The sequence below is a fragment of the Melospiza georgiana genome, chromosome 20 (assembly GCF_028018845.1).
Source record: "Melospiza georgiana isolate bMelGeo1 chromosome 20, bMelGeo1.pri, whole genome shotgun sequence".
NCBI lineage: Eukaryota > Metazoa > Chordata > Aves > Passeriformes > Passerellidae > Melospiza > Melospiza georgiana.
In genome coordinates, this window is record NC_080449.1 from 2,250,290 (window position 1) to 2,267,771 (window position 17,482).

A 17,482-nucleotide genomic window follows, 5' to 3' on the forward strand; every position below is an offset into this window, starting at 1 on the left:
GGCCCTGTCACCTTGTGGGGGCCCTGTCACCATGTGGGGCCCTGTCACCCTGTGGGGCCCTGTCACCGTGTGGGGGCCCTGTCACCATATGGGGCCCTGTCACCATCTGGGGGCCCTGTCACCGTGTGGGGGCCCTGTCACCGTGTGGGGCCCTGTCACCATGGGAGGGCCCTGTCACCGTGTGGGGGCCCTGTCACCGTGTGGGGCCCTGTCACCATGGGAGGGCCCTGTCACCATGGGGAAGCCTCATGCCCCTGCCCTACATTGTGTGGGGGTGTTGGGGTGAACCAGGCCAGAGCTGCCCCCACGGGACATCCCCAGCCCTGCTGTGCTCCCTGTGCTGACTGTTGGCACCTCTGGGTTCTGAAAGCTGAAGGGCACCTCCATCCACCGAGAATGGGGGTCCCTGGGGGCTGTGGGGTGGGGTGGACCCTGTGGGCCATGTGGAGCCTGGCTGCAGTATCCACTCCCACAGCTGGGTTATATTTAGCAGCCTGGGATAATGGTGAGCAGGGCTGGGGGCTGGCAGGGCTGACCCAGGGCTGATGCTCCTGCCATGGGCACAGCTTCCAGCACAGCCCCCCAAACCCACCCAACCTTCCCACTTGCAGCCCTGTCCCCTCTCCCAAGCCCGTGACACCCCATTGCACCACCCCAAATGCTCCATGGCATCCCCAGCTGGCACCTGCTGGCACCAGGTGATGTGGTGTCCCCAGAGCAGTGACTTGGCTGTCCTCATCCCTGCAGGGACCTGCCCATTCTCTCCTGGCCTTCCCACTGCAGCTCGGCGTGTTCCTGCTCTGGCCAGAGGCATCCCCGTCCCAGCTGCACCACAGGCAGCAGCACCTTCCCTCCTGCACTCTGCCCCTCTTCTGGGGAGATGTCCCCACACTGTGTCCCTCGGGAGTGTGACCAGAGTGCCACCAGCCCCAGGGCCAGCACGGGGAGGGGACACGAAGCTGGCAGTGAGCAGGAGCCCGGGGCCAGCGCTCTGCTGGACTGACCCCAAGGGAGCTCCGGAGCTCAGCGGTGCCTCCCCAGCCCTGCCCTGGGGACCGTCACAGCCGCCACCATGGCCGTGTCACAGCCGCCACCATGGCTGTGTCACTGCCGCCACCATCACCCTGTCACAGCCGCCACCATGGCCGTGTCACAGCCGCCACCATGGCCATGTCACCGTGGGATGCGCTGTGAGACGGAGCTGGCGCTCGGCACGGAGCTCCCTGGGCTGGAGCCGCCGCTCAGGGCTGGGACCTTTGGGGCTCCGTGTCCCCAAGGAGGGCTCGGCCCTGGTGCTCGGCCATGTCCCTGCAGAGGGAAGGGGAGCTCCCCATGGCCCGGCACAGCCTCGCTCGCCTGTTGGCATCCAGGGGCAGCTGCTCCTGCCATGCCACCCATGGGGCAGCATGGGGGTGCTGGGGACACCCCATGGGGACCAACAGGGCACTGCCAGCGCTGCCACCACCCCTGCAGGAGCAGAACAGCCCCAGGCACCGAGAGGCTGCAGGAGCTGTTTCTCAAGGAATCACAGAATGCTGTGGGTTAGAAAGAGCCCATCAGGATCATCCAGTCCAACTCCTGGCCATGCAGACACCCCAACAATCCCACCCTGTGCCTGGGAGCATTGTCCAAATGCTTCTTAACTCTGGGGAGAATGACTGGCAAACACCCCGCCCCAAATCCATGCCAGAGGCTGAGCCCAAACCAGCCCAATCCTGGCCCTTCCCACCTAAAATGAGGACATTTGGGATAAGGATCACCCCCAGGAGCAATTTAACTCCCCACATCTCTTCTCCTACCATGAGCCAAACTGGACACTGGGAGAGCTCAGAGCTTCATCCCAGCCTGGGGCAGATGTTACAACAATGAGGAGATTTTAGAACCAGCTCACCTGGGAACATCTGGGAACATCTCTGCTCTCATGTGGCCAAACCTCCTCCTGCAGCAATGCCCTGGCCATGCTAAGCATCTCGTAGGACTTAGAGATCTTCAAAAACTTAGCATGGAGGCACAAAGCTAGAATGGCCATGGGAGCATTTTAGGGGATGTGAAAGACTTTTAATTCACCTGCATCTGTGACACAAGGGCTGGCACCACCCTGTGTCCCTGTCCTCTGCAGGAAACCCGGCCCCTCTTCCAGCAAGTGCTTATTCGAGGTTAATAGGGCAGGAGAAATGGGTGCTCACCCAGAACTTGCTCCTGAAAGGCCCTATTTCTTCCTTAATTGCAACTCAAAATCAAATTAGCAGTTTTAAATTTACTCTGTGCCCAAGAGGTGCCACGAGTGTAGGGGAGAACACATTGTACCCTTTGTCCTTATGTAATAAAAAGGGTAAATTCCTACTGAGGGCAAAATTGCTGCCACCTCTGCTCTGGCTGGCCCACCAGCTTCAGTGTCTGTGGGGACAGAATGCTCAGCCTGGATTTAATATGAGCTTTTGGGGTGTCAGAGTTCTTTATCCTGGATTTGGCCTGAGCCTCTGGGCTCATCCTGGATGTGGGACTGCCCCAGCTCCCCCAGCAGCTGCATGATTTGGCTCAGTGTGGGGCTGCTGTGACCACCAGGAGACCCCACACTGTGCCAAGGCTGCACAAAGGATGGAGGTGCAGGGTGGGGATGTTGGTGAGGGACAGGGAGACAGGACACAGCTGCAGCACCCTCGGGGATGAGGGTGGCACTGGCTGCGTTATTGGTGCTGTAGTTCAGCACCCACGGGCTGGGAGGTGTTCTGTTCTCCAGGCACAGAAACCCCCCTGGGATGGGAACCAGCACACCAGGAAAAAGGGTCTGCAGCCACCCTTGCACCCTCCTGGATGTGCTGCTGCTTTGGAAGCAGATGCTCCACCTTGGCCCAGAGCTGACGGCAGAGACAGTGACTGCTCCTGGAGAAGGGAAATTTGGGGGCTGGCACTAGCACACAGTGCCTGTGGGCCCACCCCAGCCTGTGCCCACACCAGCCAGTGTGTGCAGCTTGCCCTGGGAGCTGCCTTGTCCTGGGCTCATCATCCCAGCTGCTTCTGCTGCAGGTTCCTGGCTCTCCCAGCTGTGGAGCTGCCATCCCAGTGACCCCGGGGTCCTTCAGGGCACACAGTGGGGTCCATGTGCTGGTGCTGCCAGCCCCAGGGCAGCTCCTGGGAATGGTGCAGAGGGGAGTCCATGAGTGCAGCTGCCTCAGCAGAACAGGGGAACCCATGTCCCTCCCTAGCTCCCTTCAACGGCAGGTGCCACCAAATGGCACATCCTCCCCCCAGTATCCCACATCACCTGGGGAGAAAGGGGACGTCCAGCGGGTGTTTGAGGGCTCTTGCTGTGGCTGGGCAGGGTCCCCAAGGTGCCCAGGGGGGGACACAACTGCACCAGAGCTAAAAGCCAGGCTGGGGGAGGAGGTGCCAGCCCAGGGGAAAGCTGTAACCCAGGTTTGGCCCAGCCTGTGCCACAGGGGGAGCAGGGCCAGGGCACATCCCGGTGTCACCCCCCTCCCGCCCCAGCGACGCGGCCCCGGACTCCAGCTCAGCCTTCGTTCCAATATAATCTTTATTGGGGAGAATGATGGGGTCAGAACAAGGCCGGGTATAAAACATGATCATGGTCACAACCAGCAGCAGGAGGCATTGGCAGAGCAACACAGACACGGTACCGGCGCCGTTCCCCTCAGAGCGAGAACGGGCCTGGGGCTGCGCCAGCGGCATTGCCCGCCCCTCGGGACAGCACAGGGCATGGACTGGCCCCTCTCCCTGCATGGCTGCTGGGCTTTGGCCATGCCAGGGGGTGCTGTTTCCTCCAGGACGTAGGTCCTGGGACCCCTCAGGCTCACCCAGCCCCAGCACCCAGGACCGGGCAGCGCGTGCCCCTGGTGCCGTGGCCATGCTGGGTTGTGGTGCTCAGCCCCATGGGAGCACCCAAAACTATGGCTTTTTCTTTATTTTGCTTTTTTGTATTTTTTGCTTTTTTTGGCAGCAAACTTACCCCTCCAGGTGCTCTGGAGAAAGCAAGACTGTGCACAGGGGGCTGCTGCCCTGCCAGCCCCTCTGCACAGGGGTCAGAGCAGAGGTGCTGCTCTGGGGAAGGGACTGTGGGCAGGAACCAGACCTCGGTCCCCCTACCCAGTCAAATCCCCTCGCTGGAGTCAGCAATTTGGGGCACTGGACCCCGTGCCACCCTCCTGAGCCATCCCATGGGGCATGGGTGTGGGTCCCGGGCGGGGGGGCAGAGAACGGGCACAGCTCAATGCCTTTGTGAACACGTAGTGGCCTGGGATGGGGTGGCTGGGGATGGATGGGGAAAAACAAGAATCCTCCAAAACGAGGACAAAGTGGAGCTTTCCTCAAGGGCCGGTGGAGGACATGGGCCGCACGTCTGCTGGCATCCGAGGGCCGGGCTGGCGGCTTGGTGTGGCTACTGAGACTCGGGCGCACGGCGGCGTGGCCACCGAGATGAAAGCTTTGGCAAATAACTTACAGACAGGGGGTGGAGGGGGCAGCTGGGGACCTGTCCTCGCTTCCTGTGCTGGGAGGGTGGCCCAGTGTGGCACCGTGCATCTCCAGGGCTCCTTGTGCTGCTGCTGCCGGCCGTGGGGCGATGGGGAGGGTGTCACTGCGGCCAGAGCCCAGCGTCCGCTCCTGGCAGAGCCGGGGGGAGAGGAGGGAGAGGCGCCCGGGGAAGGAGCACGGTGAGGTGCTCGGTGCGGCACAGCAGCGCCCGCCGCAGGGCCAGGGGAGCCGCAGGGCCCGGGTGCGCCGGTGGATGCCCTCCCGTGCCAGCGTCCCAATCCCCGGGTGAGTCGGGGGCTGCTGCAGGTCCCAGCACCCCCTGTGCCCCCCGCGAGTCCCGCAAGGACACCGGTGCCACATCCTCGGCGTGGTGAGCATTCGAGCATTCCCCGGCGGTGCCGTGGCAGGGAGGGGACACAGGGGCCGCGCTGTCCCCCGTGCCCGTGCGGAGGGGCTCACATGATGGTGCAGGAGGACAGCGGGTTCCGGATGTGGCAGGTGCAGGCGGCCCCGCAGTACTGGCGGAAGGTCTGGTAGCAGCTGCGGTCGGTGTCGCTGCTCCACTGGACGGGGTTGGCGGCCAGGGCCTCGGCCGGCAGTCTGTTCAGGATACTGGTGTTGACGGCCAGCGCCGCCAGCCCGTAGTCGGTGAAGAGGACGGTCTCCCGCTTGCAGGTGGGGCAGGAGATGAACTTGTACTTGGGGCAGGACTCGTAGAGGATCTGCAGGCACTCCTCGCACACCGAGTGCAGGCAGGAGAGGATGCGGGGCCGCTTGTTGGTGAAGTTGTACATGTGGCCGCACGTGGGGCACTCCAGGGGCTCGCAGGGCGTCGAGGGGTGCAGCACGTACTGGTTGACGATCACCTCGTCGGACGGCGGCTGCCGGTGGTAGCAGACCTCGGAGCTGCCCTTGCGCTGGCCCGGGTAGCCGCGCTCCCGCCGCGGCAGGGGCGGAGTCCGGGGCAGCGGCAGCGGCGCGGGGGCCGTGTCCAGGGCGGGGATGTCCCCGCACGCCTGGTTCACGATGATCTCGGACTCGGAGGGCCACGCGCGCTTGGCCACGAGCGGCGGCTCCCGGCGCGGGGCGGGCGCGTAGCGCGGCTGCGGCCCCTGCAGCTCCGAGAACTTCTCCGGGTGGATGATCTTCATCGCCTCCATTTTGATGATGACCTGTTGCCCTTTCAGACACGACATGAGTATCGTTTTCACATTACTGTCCACTGCTCTGGGGTCTCCGAGGGACGCCTGCATGAGGCTAAAACATGCTGGCGGCCTGCTGAGCTTTCAATCTCGCTCTGGCCGCGGAGCAGGAGCACAGGGAGCAGCGGCTGGTGCGGGAGAGCATCCTGGGGAGACGGGCCAGCGGCAGCGGACCCCGCGCCCCTCTTGTGCAGCCAGCCCCGAGGTGCCAGGAGCGCGGCTGGGGCGGGCAGGAGAAGGCAGGGCGGGCTCACGGTGCCATCCTGCCTGCCTCGAGATGCGCTTGGGCGGCTGATCAAAGCGCCGGCTCCCCGCAGCCTGCCGGGATGTTAACGTGACATTGGCAGTCACTCAGCAGCCCTGCTCTTCGCCTTCGCTGCCACTTCCCAGGGCAGATCAGCTGCAGTCAGAGCGTTAATTTGGGGGTGGCGGTGCTGGGCACTGCCCAGGGCAGGTGAGTCCAGGGGGGACCTTGCAGAACTGGAGGCAGCTCTCACTTCGCCCCAGGCCGGCCTCTGTTCCTGTTTACATGCAGTGGGATCCTCGTGGCGCTGAAGAATGTGTTTGCAAATTCCTTTGCTCTGACTTCCCGGCTCTCCCACTTGCAGTCACCGGCAGCTCCCACAGGGCAGGGGCTCGGGGCACATCCCGTGCCAGAGGGCAGCTCGCCTTGGCTGCGGCCAGGACAGCACACACCTTGTCCCCTCGGTCCCTGGTACCTCTGTCCCCAGCTCAGTTTCGTGCTCGCTGGAAATGAAAAGGGAGAGGGGGTTGGATCCAAGGCTCTCCATGGATCTACCGGCTGCCAGCGCTCCCTGGGGACGCTGCCCGCCTGCATCCCGGCAATTTGGCAGCCGTGCCCTCCGGGCCCTGTGCATCCGCCCGCGTGCTGGGGCTGCGGAAGCGGGAGCACGCAGGTATCTCCCCCAAGGCATCCCCACGGCGGCCCCGAGCGTGGCATGCCGGGACCCCCTCTGCCCTGAGGGTGGGAGGGCAGGTCCCCCTGAGCCCCTCTGGGCTGCAGGGCCCCTCCCGAAGGGGTTCCTCCACCGACCTGCCTCTGCTCAGGGTTTTCTCTCACGTTTAGCCCCTCCTCTGCTCAGTGGATCTATTTTTACCTCCATCGCTTGCTCCTGATCTGTCCCTGCTATTATCCCTCCCTCCAGCTTCCTCTCCCCCCCTTCCCAGCTCCCTGCCCTTGTCCCGGGGCTGATGGAGAGGACAGACCACGTTAGCGGGCAGGGGATGGGAGGCAGGCAGCCTGCCCGAGGCCATTTTCTCCCTCAGCAGCCCCTGCGCCAGCCCGGCTCTCCTCCGAGAAGGGCGAAGGCGCTCTCCTCCATCACGCTGCGAATCCTGTTAGAGGGATGCCTCTCCCGGCGGGCGCTGCCGTGCCTGGCGGAGGGGGCCCGAGGGGGCCATCTGCTTACAGCAGCAGCAGCAGCAGCCCTTGGGGATGGAGCGAGGCCGCGGGGTTCAGCCCCGGATGCCCGAGGGCTGGGGGGGGTCTGGATCCCTGCCCAGCCCCAGCAGGGCTGTCCCGGCGGCCATGCCCTGGCAGCACTGGGGTCCCGCAAGCATCCTGCCCTGCAGAGGGAGGCCTCGCCTCTTTCGTTCCCCCCCGCGGGCCCGCATCCTGCACCCCGCGTCCTGCCCCCCGCACCCTGCACCCCGCGTCCTGCACCCCATATCCTGCACCCCGCATCCTGCACCCCGCGTCCTGCACCCCATATCCTGCACCCCGCGTCCTGCACCCCGCATCCTGCACCCCGCATCCTGCACCCCGCGTCCTGCACCCCATATCCTGCACCCCGCATCCTGCACTCCACATCCTGCACCCCATATCCTGCACCTCGAGTCCCGCAAGCAGCATATATTCCCCCCCCTCCCGCACACAGCAGCAGCCCCGGGGCTCTGCCTGCAGCTCTCACACAGACACTCACCCGCAGCGCCCACGAGCACAGCGATTCGGGTGGTCAGCAGTGCCACGCACTGTCACCGCGTTCCCACGCTCGTTCTGTCACACCCCTTCACGCACAGCCCTGGCGCGGCACCCGCACCCCCAGCGCCCCTGGGGCGACACAGCCCCCACCATCTCCGTCACTCCGGGGTGACACAGCCCCCGCCATCCCCGTCCCTTCGGGGTGACACAGCCCCCGCCATCCCCGTCCCTTCGGGGTGACACAGCCCCCGCCATCCCCTTCACTCCGGCGGTGACACAGCCCCCGCCGCGCCCCGCACCCCATCACTCCGGGGGTGGCACAGCCCTCCCCAGCATCCTCCCCTCCGCAGCCTCCCACCGCAGTCCCCAGCCCCACGCTCCGTGCCCCACGCTCGCAGCACACGGCGCTCCCGCACACACACACGTGCGCTCCCGCACGCCCGCGGGGTGACTCCCCCGGCCCTGCCCGCCCTTACCTGCGCTGGCCCCGGGCGGGGGTCCCGCTCCAGCCCCCGCTCGGTGCCCGGTGCGGGTCCGCAGGCCCGAGCGGCGGAGGTTATCTGAAAGGCAGCGGGATGCGGCGCTGGCCCGGCCAGGCGCGGTTCCCCGGGGATGCTGGCGGCTCCGAGGCGCGGCTCCACCGGGCTGCTCCTGGCCGGCCGCCCCCGGCCCCGCCGCCGGCTCCGGCCGCGGCCGCGCGGGGAGGGGACCGGGCGCAGGGGCCGGGGCTGGAGGCGCCGGAGGGCTCCGGATGCTCGGCGGGGACCGGCGGCCGGGGGAGCCGGCAGGTACGGCCGCTGCCGCTCCGGGGGCTCCTTCGTGCCCTGCCCCGGCTCCCCCCGCCGCCCCCGGCCGCGGAGCCCGGCTGGGCGCGGGGCTGATGCAACACCCCCGGGCGGCGGCGCGGGCTGCGGGGGGCTGATGCCAGGCCCCGCTGTGCCCCTGGGCAGGTGCAGGCAGCGGCGGGCAGCAGCGGGCAGGCAGCGGCGGCTCCGTGCCCGCCGTTCCCGGGGCCCGGCGGCGCGGGCGCTGCTGCGCGCTCCCGCCGCCGCCCGCAGTGCCGCCGCAGTGGTGCAGCCGCCTCACATTTCTCTCGCTCAGCAGCGCCGGGGCCCGCCGGCCGCAGCGCCTGACGCCCAGCACACCCCCTCCCCGCCCCGCATCCCCTCCCCGCACGCCCCCTCCCCGCCCCGCACCCCTTCACCGCCCCGCACATCCCTCCTTGCCCCGACCCGCTCCCCTGGTCCCACACATCCCGCTCCCCACAGCCCCTCTCGCCCCGCACCCCCTCTCCCCGCAGCCGCTCCCGAGCCCTCCCCGGCCCCGCTCGCTCTCCCGGGCCGGCCGGGCCCCGCGGGTGGCTCCGAGGGGCCCGCGGTGACTCAGCACCAGCGCCGCTCCGAGCGGCTCCGCGGCGCCGGGGCCGCGCTTGTGGGGCAGCGTCGGGGTGGGGGGCCCTGCCAGCAGCCCCTGCAGCCCCTGGGAATGGGGAGAGGTCGGACAGGCAGGAATTCCCCCACCACTGCTTTTCCCACGGCCAGATCAGCCGTGCACCCCACACTGTCCCCTGGGACCCGTGGCCGCGGCTGTCGGGGGAGCAGAGGGGGCCCTGAGAGCCCCCAGGCCCTGCTGAGCTCCGGGGCTCTGGGCACAGGGGCTCATCGGACCCTGGGGACACGGTGGGCTCAGTGTGGTGGGTGGGGGATGCCAGCAATGCTGGCAGGTCCTGCAGAGTGCTGGGGACTGTTGCTCATAGCCATGGGCGTGCTGGTGTGACCCCCACAGTGGCACAGGCAGACAGGACCCCACAGGCTGGGGACACCCCACAAGGTGCCCTGAGCAGATGACTCCTGGCCCATGCTTCCTGGCTCCTGCAGATGTGAGAGGCATGGATGTCCTCTGTTAGAGGCCAGGCTACCTTCTCCCTCTGCTGTGGGTGCCTCCAGAATGGGGACCCCACAGGCAAATGGCCAAAATGAGCAGACAACCCCACAGAGAGCCCTCCCATGAGCTGTGACCCAGGATGTGCACACTTAAACCCAAACCCGATCCCAAACCCAGCCCTGGCTGGAGCAGGATGCTGCTGGGGGCTCACCAGGCTCCTTTGGGTGCTGCTGGGGTTCCCCTGCTCGTGTCACCCATTGCTATTTTTTAGTTTTTTATATTCCTCCAGGATTGAGCCTGGGCTTTTGTGCCCTCCCTGAGGATTGCCCTGCCCAGCCCTGCTTGCTGACCCTCCAGCCCTGCTGCAGCAAAGACCCAGCCCCTGTAAGGAGGGGTCTGTATGGTCCTGCAGCTGCTGTGTCCCCACAGCCACACTGTCCTCACACCTTGGACACAGGAGCTGGAGGTTGCACATTTCACAGCTCTGCCAGGCCTTATGCAGCCCAGAGATGATCTTCTCGAGCACACTTACACACAGTGATGATAAAAATCTCACCCAGGTCCCTCTTCCTGACCTGGAAGAGATGACCAACGCCGCCTGGGCACGAGGATTCCCCAAGGGTCCCCCAAGGGCTCAGCTGTGCCCAATTCCCAGGCCAGACTGACCCTGGAGTCAGGTTCTCCCTGGGGACCCTGCAGCATCACTCCACCTGGAAATCCATGCTCCCTTCTTGACAATGGCTGAGTTCTTCATCTGGGAGTTTCTCTCAGTGGATAAGGGATTTTTGGGATTTTTGAATGCCTCTGGCACCTCTAAGTGCCGTTCTTTGATCTGCTCACTGCTGAAATCAATGTGAGGCTGCTGCTGCTGCCTGGCACACGCTGAACAGGGATTCCCTCCATGCTCCCCATCCTCCCTGTGTCAGGTGCTCCTGCCTTCCCTGCTAACGTGCCTGGGTGCAGATGCAAGAGCTGAGATCTTACGCCTGAGCTCACTGAGCACAGGAAATTGCAGGAAGTGAGCGAGCATGAGCTATTTTCTGTTATTAATTCATATGGCATCCCCGTGCTGACCCAGCTACACCGTGTGCTATTATGCTGCTATTCCATGAGTTAAGCAACAGCTCTATTTAAAAATAATCATAAATTACATTGGGCATTTTTTCTGCTGAATAAGAGTGTGTTTGTGCCAAGGTGCTGGGATCTTCCTGTTGCCCCAATGGCACTGCCTCTGCTTTGCATGCTCAATGCAGAGCTTTTCCCTTTCCTCTGCTGAGTTGGTCCACCAAGATCTCTGCTTTCTACCCAAACTGAAAAAGTCTCATCCTTCAAAACCCAAACCTTCTATCTCTTTTTGGGTCTGTGTGGCTCAGACTTGAGTGCTGACCCTACCAAACCTCAGCCCTGTGGCCACCTCTGCCTTTGGGTCCTGTCTCTTACTCCTGGTTTAACACCTAACTTTGGCATAAGAACATGTTGCATTATCTTTTATAAAAACCTATTGCATTGAGTGTTATAATAAATGTACATATTTTGGCTGGATATCCTCAGGATGCCTTCTGACCTCTGCTGATGTGATAGGGGTGCTCTCCTGGGTTTAACAAGCAGCACTGATATATTTTACCATTTCCAGAGACCTTGTCAGCAGGCCAAGGACACCTTTGGGTTCAGAGGTTGCTCCTCAGCTCAGTTGTACCTGCTGTCCTGGGTCCAGCATTCCTTAAACAGACATGCAGGAGCAGCTCTGCCAGTGGATTCCTTTTGTCACAGATGAACAAGGTTTTGCTGTTTGTAATCAGGAGGTTTTTGTTCTAATTCAGCTGGTGTTGGCCTTGTGTTAAAGCACAGCTTCTTTCTGCAAAGCTCATTCCTATCCAGTGTCTTGACTGGATCAGTTTGAAACCTTTGCTCTGTAGATGTGCTGGGAGCTGTAACACTGCTGGCCAGGCTTTGCTGAGGTGAATGGTGAAGCCAGAAGATAATTTGGCCCTAAATGTCTTCCTCACCATCAGCCATCACCTGCTCAGCCATCTAGCTGTTTGCTCAGGATTTTATTGCCCTTGTGGATTTCTGGCACCTGTGGGAAGGATTCTGAGAGGATGGCCCCACTCTTGCTTGGTGCCAGCCTTGCCCTGTGGTGGCACCTGAGGCTTTTCTTTCCACCCCACCTGGGTGACCTGGCATCTCCCTGTGTGCCAGACCTTGCTGTCCCACACCCAGACCCCCATCCACGCTGTCCATGCTCCTGTGGCAGCACCTCAGGCTTTGCTGCCACCTTTCTTTGCTCCCTGCTGCTCTCGTCACCGAGTTTGCTTGTCCGGGTCCTGCACACATCCACAGCTCTTCCCAAAATCCCGTCTGTTTCTCACACCAATCTTGTTTTGCTCTGGTGAATCACTCATCACACAGATAATTCACCCACAAAGCCGTGAGCTCATCCCCAGCTTTGCAAGAGAGCAGCTTTCCCTGCAGGTCTGTGCGGGGCAATGCCAGGGCCTGCCCAGGAGGGATGGATGTGGGACCCACGGCCGAGTTTGCACCCTCTGGGCACCTCTGCCTCTCCTTCCTGGGGCAGGGCACCAGCAGGAGGGACCCCCAGCCAGACCATGCCAGGCTGAGACCCTCCAGGCTGTCTGAGGTGGCCACAAGAGCCCAGCACAGACCCTCACAGGAGAGGAAAGCAGGGCACAGTGCTCCACCAAACCACCAGAGGAGCTGTCTGTGCAGCTTGCCGGCTCAGCAAACACCATTTTGAAGGAGGGATGCTGCTGAAATATCTGCCAAGAAAGCAGCAGCCTCTTGTTGCCAGCTGGTAGATGCCCCAGCTGCTGCAGAGCTGCTCCGTGGCTGCTGCTTAAAGCAGGGTGTGGGTTGGTTGCTGGTGGTCAGGACCTGACCACTGATGCTCTTGCATCAATCCTAAAGCCATGGTGGGGGCTGTCATGGGCTGGTTTCTAGGCTTGCAGCTGTCCACAGAGACCCCACCACGAGAGAAATGAGATCTCCAAAGTGTTTGAAGCCACACACAAACCTTGAGATGCACACGTGGTACCCTGAGCATCCTGAAGGCTGCGGATGTTTGCAATGCCCCAACAGATTTCAAGAGGTTTAATCATTATTTTTACTATTAGTGATTAATACTGTGGCCGCTTCTGTGAACCCTGGGTGTGAAGAGGGGCCCACCTTGCTGGTGCTGCCCTGAGCAGGAGGAAGGAGCAGGAGGAGGGGGATGCACATGGGCTGGGGGAGGTGAAGGGTTCAGGGCCAGAGGGAGCACATCCTCTCTCTCCTCGGGGGTTGTGACCTTCATTCCCCTCCCCACCAACTCCTTGTGCAGACCTGGGGTTGCTCAGCTGCCAGAGAAGAACACTGATGGAAAATGTACTGATGGAAAATGTACTGATGCAAGATGTACTGCTCTCCACAGTTACCTCCTGAGAGCAGGGAGAGAGGATGGGGCTCTGTAGCCACAAGCGAGGACATGGGAAATTCCAGATGTAGTTCCCTGTAGCTGCACAGAGAAAATCTTTTTGTCTTTGAGGGTCAAACAGCAGACCAGGGCACAGGGAGGAGGTGGGATGTCTTTCAAAGCTGCCCTGCTTTGGTGCAGAGTGACAAAGTGGCCACACTCTGAGCCACGGGCCCTGTTGCTCCCATCAGAGCCCCCTTTTTCATATGAGGCTGCATCTTCCCCAGCCCCAGGCAGGCGCAGTCCCTGGAGAAGTTCACATCTGGCTGGTGACCCCACAGCAGCACAGCTATGTCAGAAACTCCTTCCCAGTCCTGCAGTGCTACTGGGGAATGAGTGTTTGTGTGTGTGTGTGTGTGTGTGTGTGTGTGTGTGTGTGTGTATGCAGGTTCTGCAGCTCCCCAGGGACTGCTGGCCCAGGCAGGGATGACCACAAGGACCTGGAGCTGCATTTCAGGGCTGAGAGGCTGCAAGGAAGACCCACATCCTTTGGAAAACATCTCGTGTCCAAGGAAAACAGGACAGGGCAGGCCCAGAAATAGCAATGGCAGCTCTGCAGAAGCCTTCCCCTCGCCCATGCATTGACAGAGCCCGAGGCATTCGGGGCTCAGAAGGAGCCAGAGCCTGTGCCAGGGCTGGGAGCAGCCGCTCCTCCTCACGGCCGGGCGGGTGCGGGTGCTGGGGCAGCTCCGGTGCCGGGGCTGGGGCTGCGGCAGGCACCGGTAACTGCGGCGACACTGAGGGCCCGGTGACACTGAGGGCCCGGTAACTGCGGTGACACTGAGGGCTGGTAACTGTGGTGACACTGAGGGCCGGTGACTGCCGTGACACTGAGGGCCCGGTAACTGTGGTGACACTGAGGGCCCGGTGACACTGAGGGCCCGGTTACTGCGGTGACACTGAGGGCCGGTAACTGCGGTGACACTGAGGGCCCGGTGACACTGAGGGCCTGGTAACTGCGGTGACACTGAGGGCCCGGTTACACTGAGGGCCTGGTAACTGCGGTGACACTGAGGGCCCGGTAACTGCGGTGACACTGAGGGCCCGGTAACTGCGGTGACACTGAGGGCCCGGTGACACTGAGGGCTCGGTAACTGCGGTGACACTGAGGGCCCGGTTACTGCAGTGACACTGAGGGCCGGTAACTGTGGTGACACTGAGGGCCCGGTGACACTGAGGGCCCGGTAACTGCGGTGACACTGAGGGCCTGGTTACTGCAGTGACACTGAGGGCCGGTAACTGCGGTGACACTGAGGGCCTGGTTACTGCAGTGACACTGAGGGCCGGTAACTGTGGTGACACTGAGGGCCCGGTGACACTGAGGGCCGGTAACTGCGGTGACACTGAGGGCCCGGTGACTGCGGTGACACTGAGGGCCGGTAACTGCGGTGACATTGAGCACCCGGTAACTGCAGTGACATGAGCTCTGGCTCTCGGGACAGCCCGGCACTCCGAGCCAGCGCTGCTCACCTGATGCCACGGCTGGGCACAAACTGGGGCACGGAACAGCAGCAGCAGTGGCCGCCTGTGCCCTCGGGGTGCCCGGAGGGACACGGTGCTCCTGGCACGGGTGCCCGAGGTCCTGCTCCTCCTTCCTGGGGGCTGCCTCAGCTGGGACACAGCTCTGAGCAGCAGCCCAGACCCTGGCAGTGGTTTGGTTTTGCAGTGCGGTTTCAGCTTTTGCAGGAAAACTTCCCTGAAGGCAGCGGATGGGACCCAGCGAGCCCTGCCTGGCTCCAGGCTGCTGCCCCCGTTCTCTGGGGCAGCCCGAGGCTGTGGCTGTGCTCACAGGAGATCCTGCTGTCCCTGTGACTGTCCTGGGGCTCCCACAGCATCTGAGGGTGATCCTGCTGTCCCTGTGACTGTCCTGGGGCTCCCACAGGACCTGAGGGCACACTGCACTGCCCCATCCCCGCTCTCAGCAGCTGGCAGCACCCCTGGCTCTCCTGCTGGCCCTTCTGCCCAGCTTGGGCAGCCCATGCTTTTTGTGGAGCAGCAGGGCTGCATTTCTGGGTCAGCTGGGTGAATGTGAGCGCTGAGCTGAGGGTTTTGTTTTCCCTGTGTAACCCCCTGGGACTGTGTGGGTGCACAGATGGGAGCTGGCCCTGGGCATGGCTCCTGCTCTGCCAGAGGCTGCGGGGCCCTGGGCCTGCCCTGCAGGAGCTGCTGCTGCTCTCGGAGCCGGGGAAGCTGAGCCAAGGCTTGGTGTGAGTGTGGGTGGAGCTGCAGAGGGGCAGGAGGGGGCTCATGGGCCTGGGGGTGACAGGTTGGATGGGAGTGGGGAGTGGGGTCACCATCCTGCTCGAGCTGCTGAACCCCCAGCACTGCCAAGGGTGGGAGCTGGGAGTGCGGGAGCTGCGGCAGAGGGTCCCTGGAGGGCCTGCACCCCACAGGGCAGGCATGGGGGCTGCACCAGCTCTGGGGCTGTTCCTGGGGCTGACACCATCATCTGGGCTTGGGCTTCCATCACCCTCATTTCTCCAGTCGTCCAAGAGCCAGGGCCACTGTGCCTGGAGCCAGGATGCTGCTGAGGCCCTCGAGGCCTGGCTTTCCCCCAGAGAGGATTCCTTGCCCTGTGCCTTGGCTGCAGGGAGACCTATGGGCACAAGGGAGTTGCAGCAGCCTGGTGCTCTGTGCAGGCCATGGGGAGGCAATGGAGCGCTGTAGCCCGGGTGACATGGGGATGTGAGGCCATTCCATGTGACAGAAAGCAGGGCTCCACCTGGGGAGGGGACCCAGCATGTCCAGAGTGCTGCAGGAGCTCTCAGGTGCTACTGGGGCTCTGCGGTGTCCCCAGAACAGGACAGAGGTAACCAGAGAGACCTGGCCCACCAGGAGCCATGTCCCTGTCTGCTGGGGGCACGTGTGTGTGTTTGGGGGGAAAGGGGAGGCTCTGCAGGACATGGAGCCCAGCTCAGAGTGCTCAGCTCACAGCACCGGTGCCCTCCAGGTGCTCCGGAGCCCCCACGGATGGGGAAGAAGGGGCAGTGCTGGCTGCAGGCTCAAGGGCTCTGCTATGAAGGTGCAGGCTCAAGGCTGAGGGCTGTCCCCCAGCAAGGCACACGGGGTCCCCGGGAGCCCCCAGCTGCCCGGGCTCACCCAGCCCTGGCTCCTGCAGGACCCTGCTCTGCACGCAGGGGCTGGCAGGGCTGCGGAGGAGGCTCTGCAGCAGCGGGGGCTGCGTGCCCGGCGGCTGCCTGCGTGCCAGCACGGAGCTGCCAGCCCGGCGCTCGCAGCCCTCCCTCGGCAGACGCAAATGGGAGCAGACAGCCCGGCTCGAGCGGTAAAGATCAAACCCCGGCAGCCCCGGGCTGCTGTCAGCGCGGCCAGGGCGCTCCGAGCCCCACCGGGAGCGGCAGCCCCGGTGCTGCCCTGCCAGGTGCTGTGTCCCCGCTGTGTCCCCGCTGTGTCCCCATTGTGTCCCCGCTGTGTCCCCGCTGTGTCCCCGCACCGGGGTGCTGCCAGAGGCTGCCCACGCTGCTGTGACCATTGCAGGGGCTCGGGCAGAGGATCCAGGGCTTTGCCTGCCCTGGGTTTCCAGTCTGGGAGATGCACGGGGCGCTGTCAGCACACAGGAATAGCTGGTCCTGCTCCTCTCGCTAGGCCCTGCCGGCAGGGATGCTCCTGTGCCCAGCACCTCCCCAGGGATTGCGCTCCGGCTTCCCCGTGGGCTCAGGGGCAGAGGAGAAGGCGACCCTGGAGCTCGGCACTGCCGAAGGTGCTCTGGAAAGGCCCCTGGGCTGTGCCAGCCTCTCCAGCGGGTGCAAACCTCAACCTCGGCCCCCTGCCCCGGCTCCGGTGAGGCTGTGGGAGCAGAGGATGGTGCCGCCGCGGGGGCACGGGGGTCGTGGCGTGCAGGAACAGTCTGGGTACCCCCCGTGCTCATGGGGCACCGGTGCGGCGGGGGCAGGATGGGCAGCACCCAGCCGGGCGATGCCAAGGAGCAGAGGCAGATGCCAGCGGCGCCCCGGGAGCTGCAGGCTCGGCACGGCTCCTTCACCCTCCTCGAGTGCCAAAGAGGATTGGAGAGCCCTGGGATTCCGCACGGATTTTGCACAGCCTGCCTGTTTCCCACCCAGGAAGGTGCCCACAGCCCTGGCCCGGGCCGGACAGCAGCGCTGCCGCCACCGCTGCGGAGCAGGAGGGATGAGGCTCCGAGGTGCAGCTGGGGAGCAAGGAGAGGGCACAGCTAATTGGGATAATTGCTAAAACAGGCGAGGAGCGAGCGGGGAGGGAGGCGGTGAACAAGGAGCCGTTGTGCACAGGCGGCCCAGGCACGCGGCCCCGGCTCCAGGCAAACAAACGGGGACTGTTCGGAGCGAGGCAGGACAAGCAGACGGCAGGACAGAAACCAGACCTCCACTGGGACAGAGCCGGAGCCAAGGGCTTAGCTGGGAGCTGGGTGCTGCCCAGGGTCTGCCGGCTCCCCGTGCGGAGAGCAGCCCCGGATCCACGGCCAAGCCTCCACCGGGGCAGCACGGTGCCATCCCCAAA

The 17,482-nt window shown here is 63.8% G+C and overlaps 1 protein-coding gene across 1 annotated transcript; it reads right to left on the bottom strand.

The window, feature by feature from the left end:
- Positions 1-3,517: 3,517 nt before the first annotated feature.
- On the bottom strand, positions 3,518-8,306 carry RNF208 (ring finger protein 208). Its single transcript, XM_058038086.1, has 2 exons — positions 8,112-8,306; positions 3,518-6,440 (listed from the first exon to the last, which is right to left on the bottom strand). The coding sequence occupies exon 2, from the start codon at positions 5,742-5,744 to the stop codon at positions 4,947-4,949; it is 798 nt and encodes a 265-aa protein (XP_057894069.1). The 5' UTR covers positions 5,745-6,440; positions 8,112-8,306; the 3' UTR covers positions 3,518-4,946.
- Positions 8,307-17,482: the final 9,176 nt, after the last annotated feature.

What these genes read in the sequence shown, in the direction of transcription:
- RNF208 (XM_058038086.1), bottom strand. Translation starts at nt 5,744, where the DNA reads ATGCAGGCGTCCCTCGGAGACCCCAGAGCAGTGGACAGTAATGTGAAA.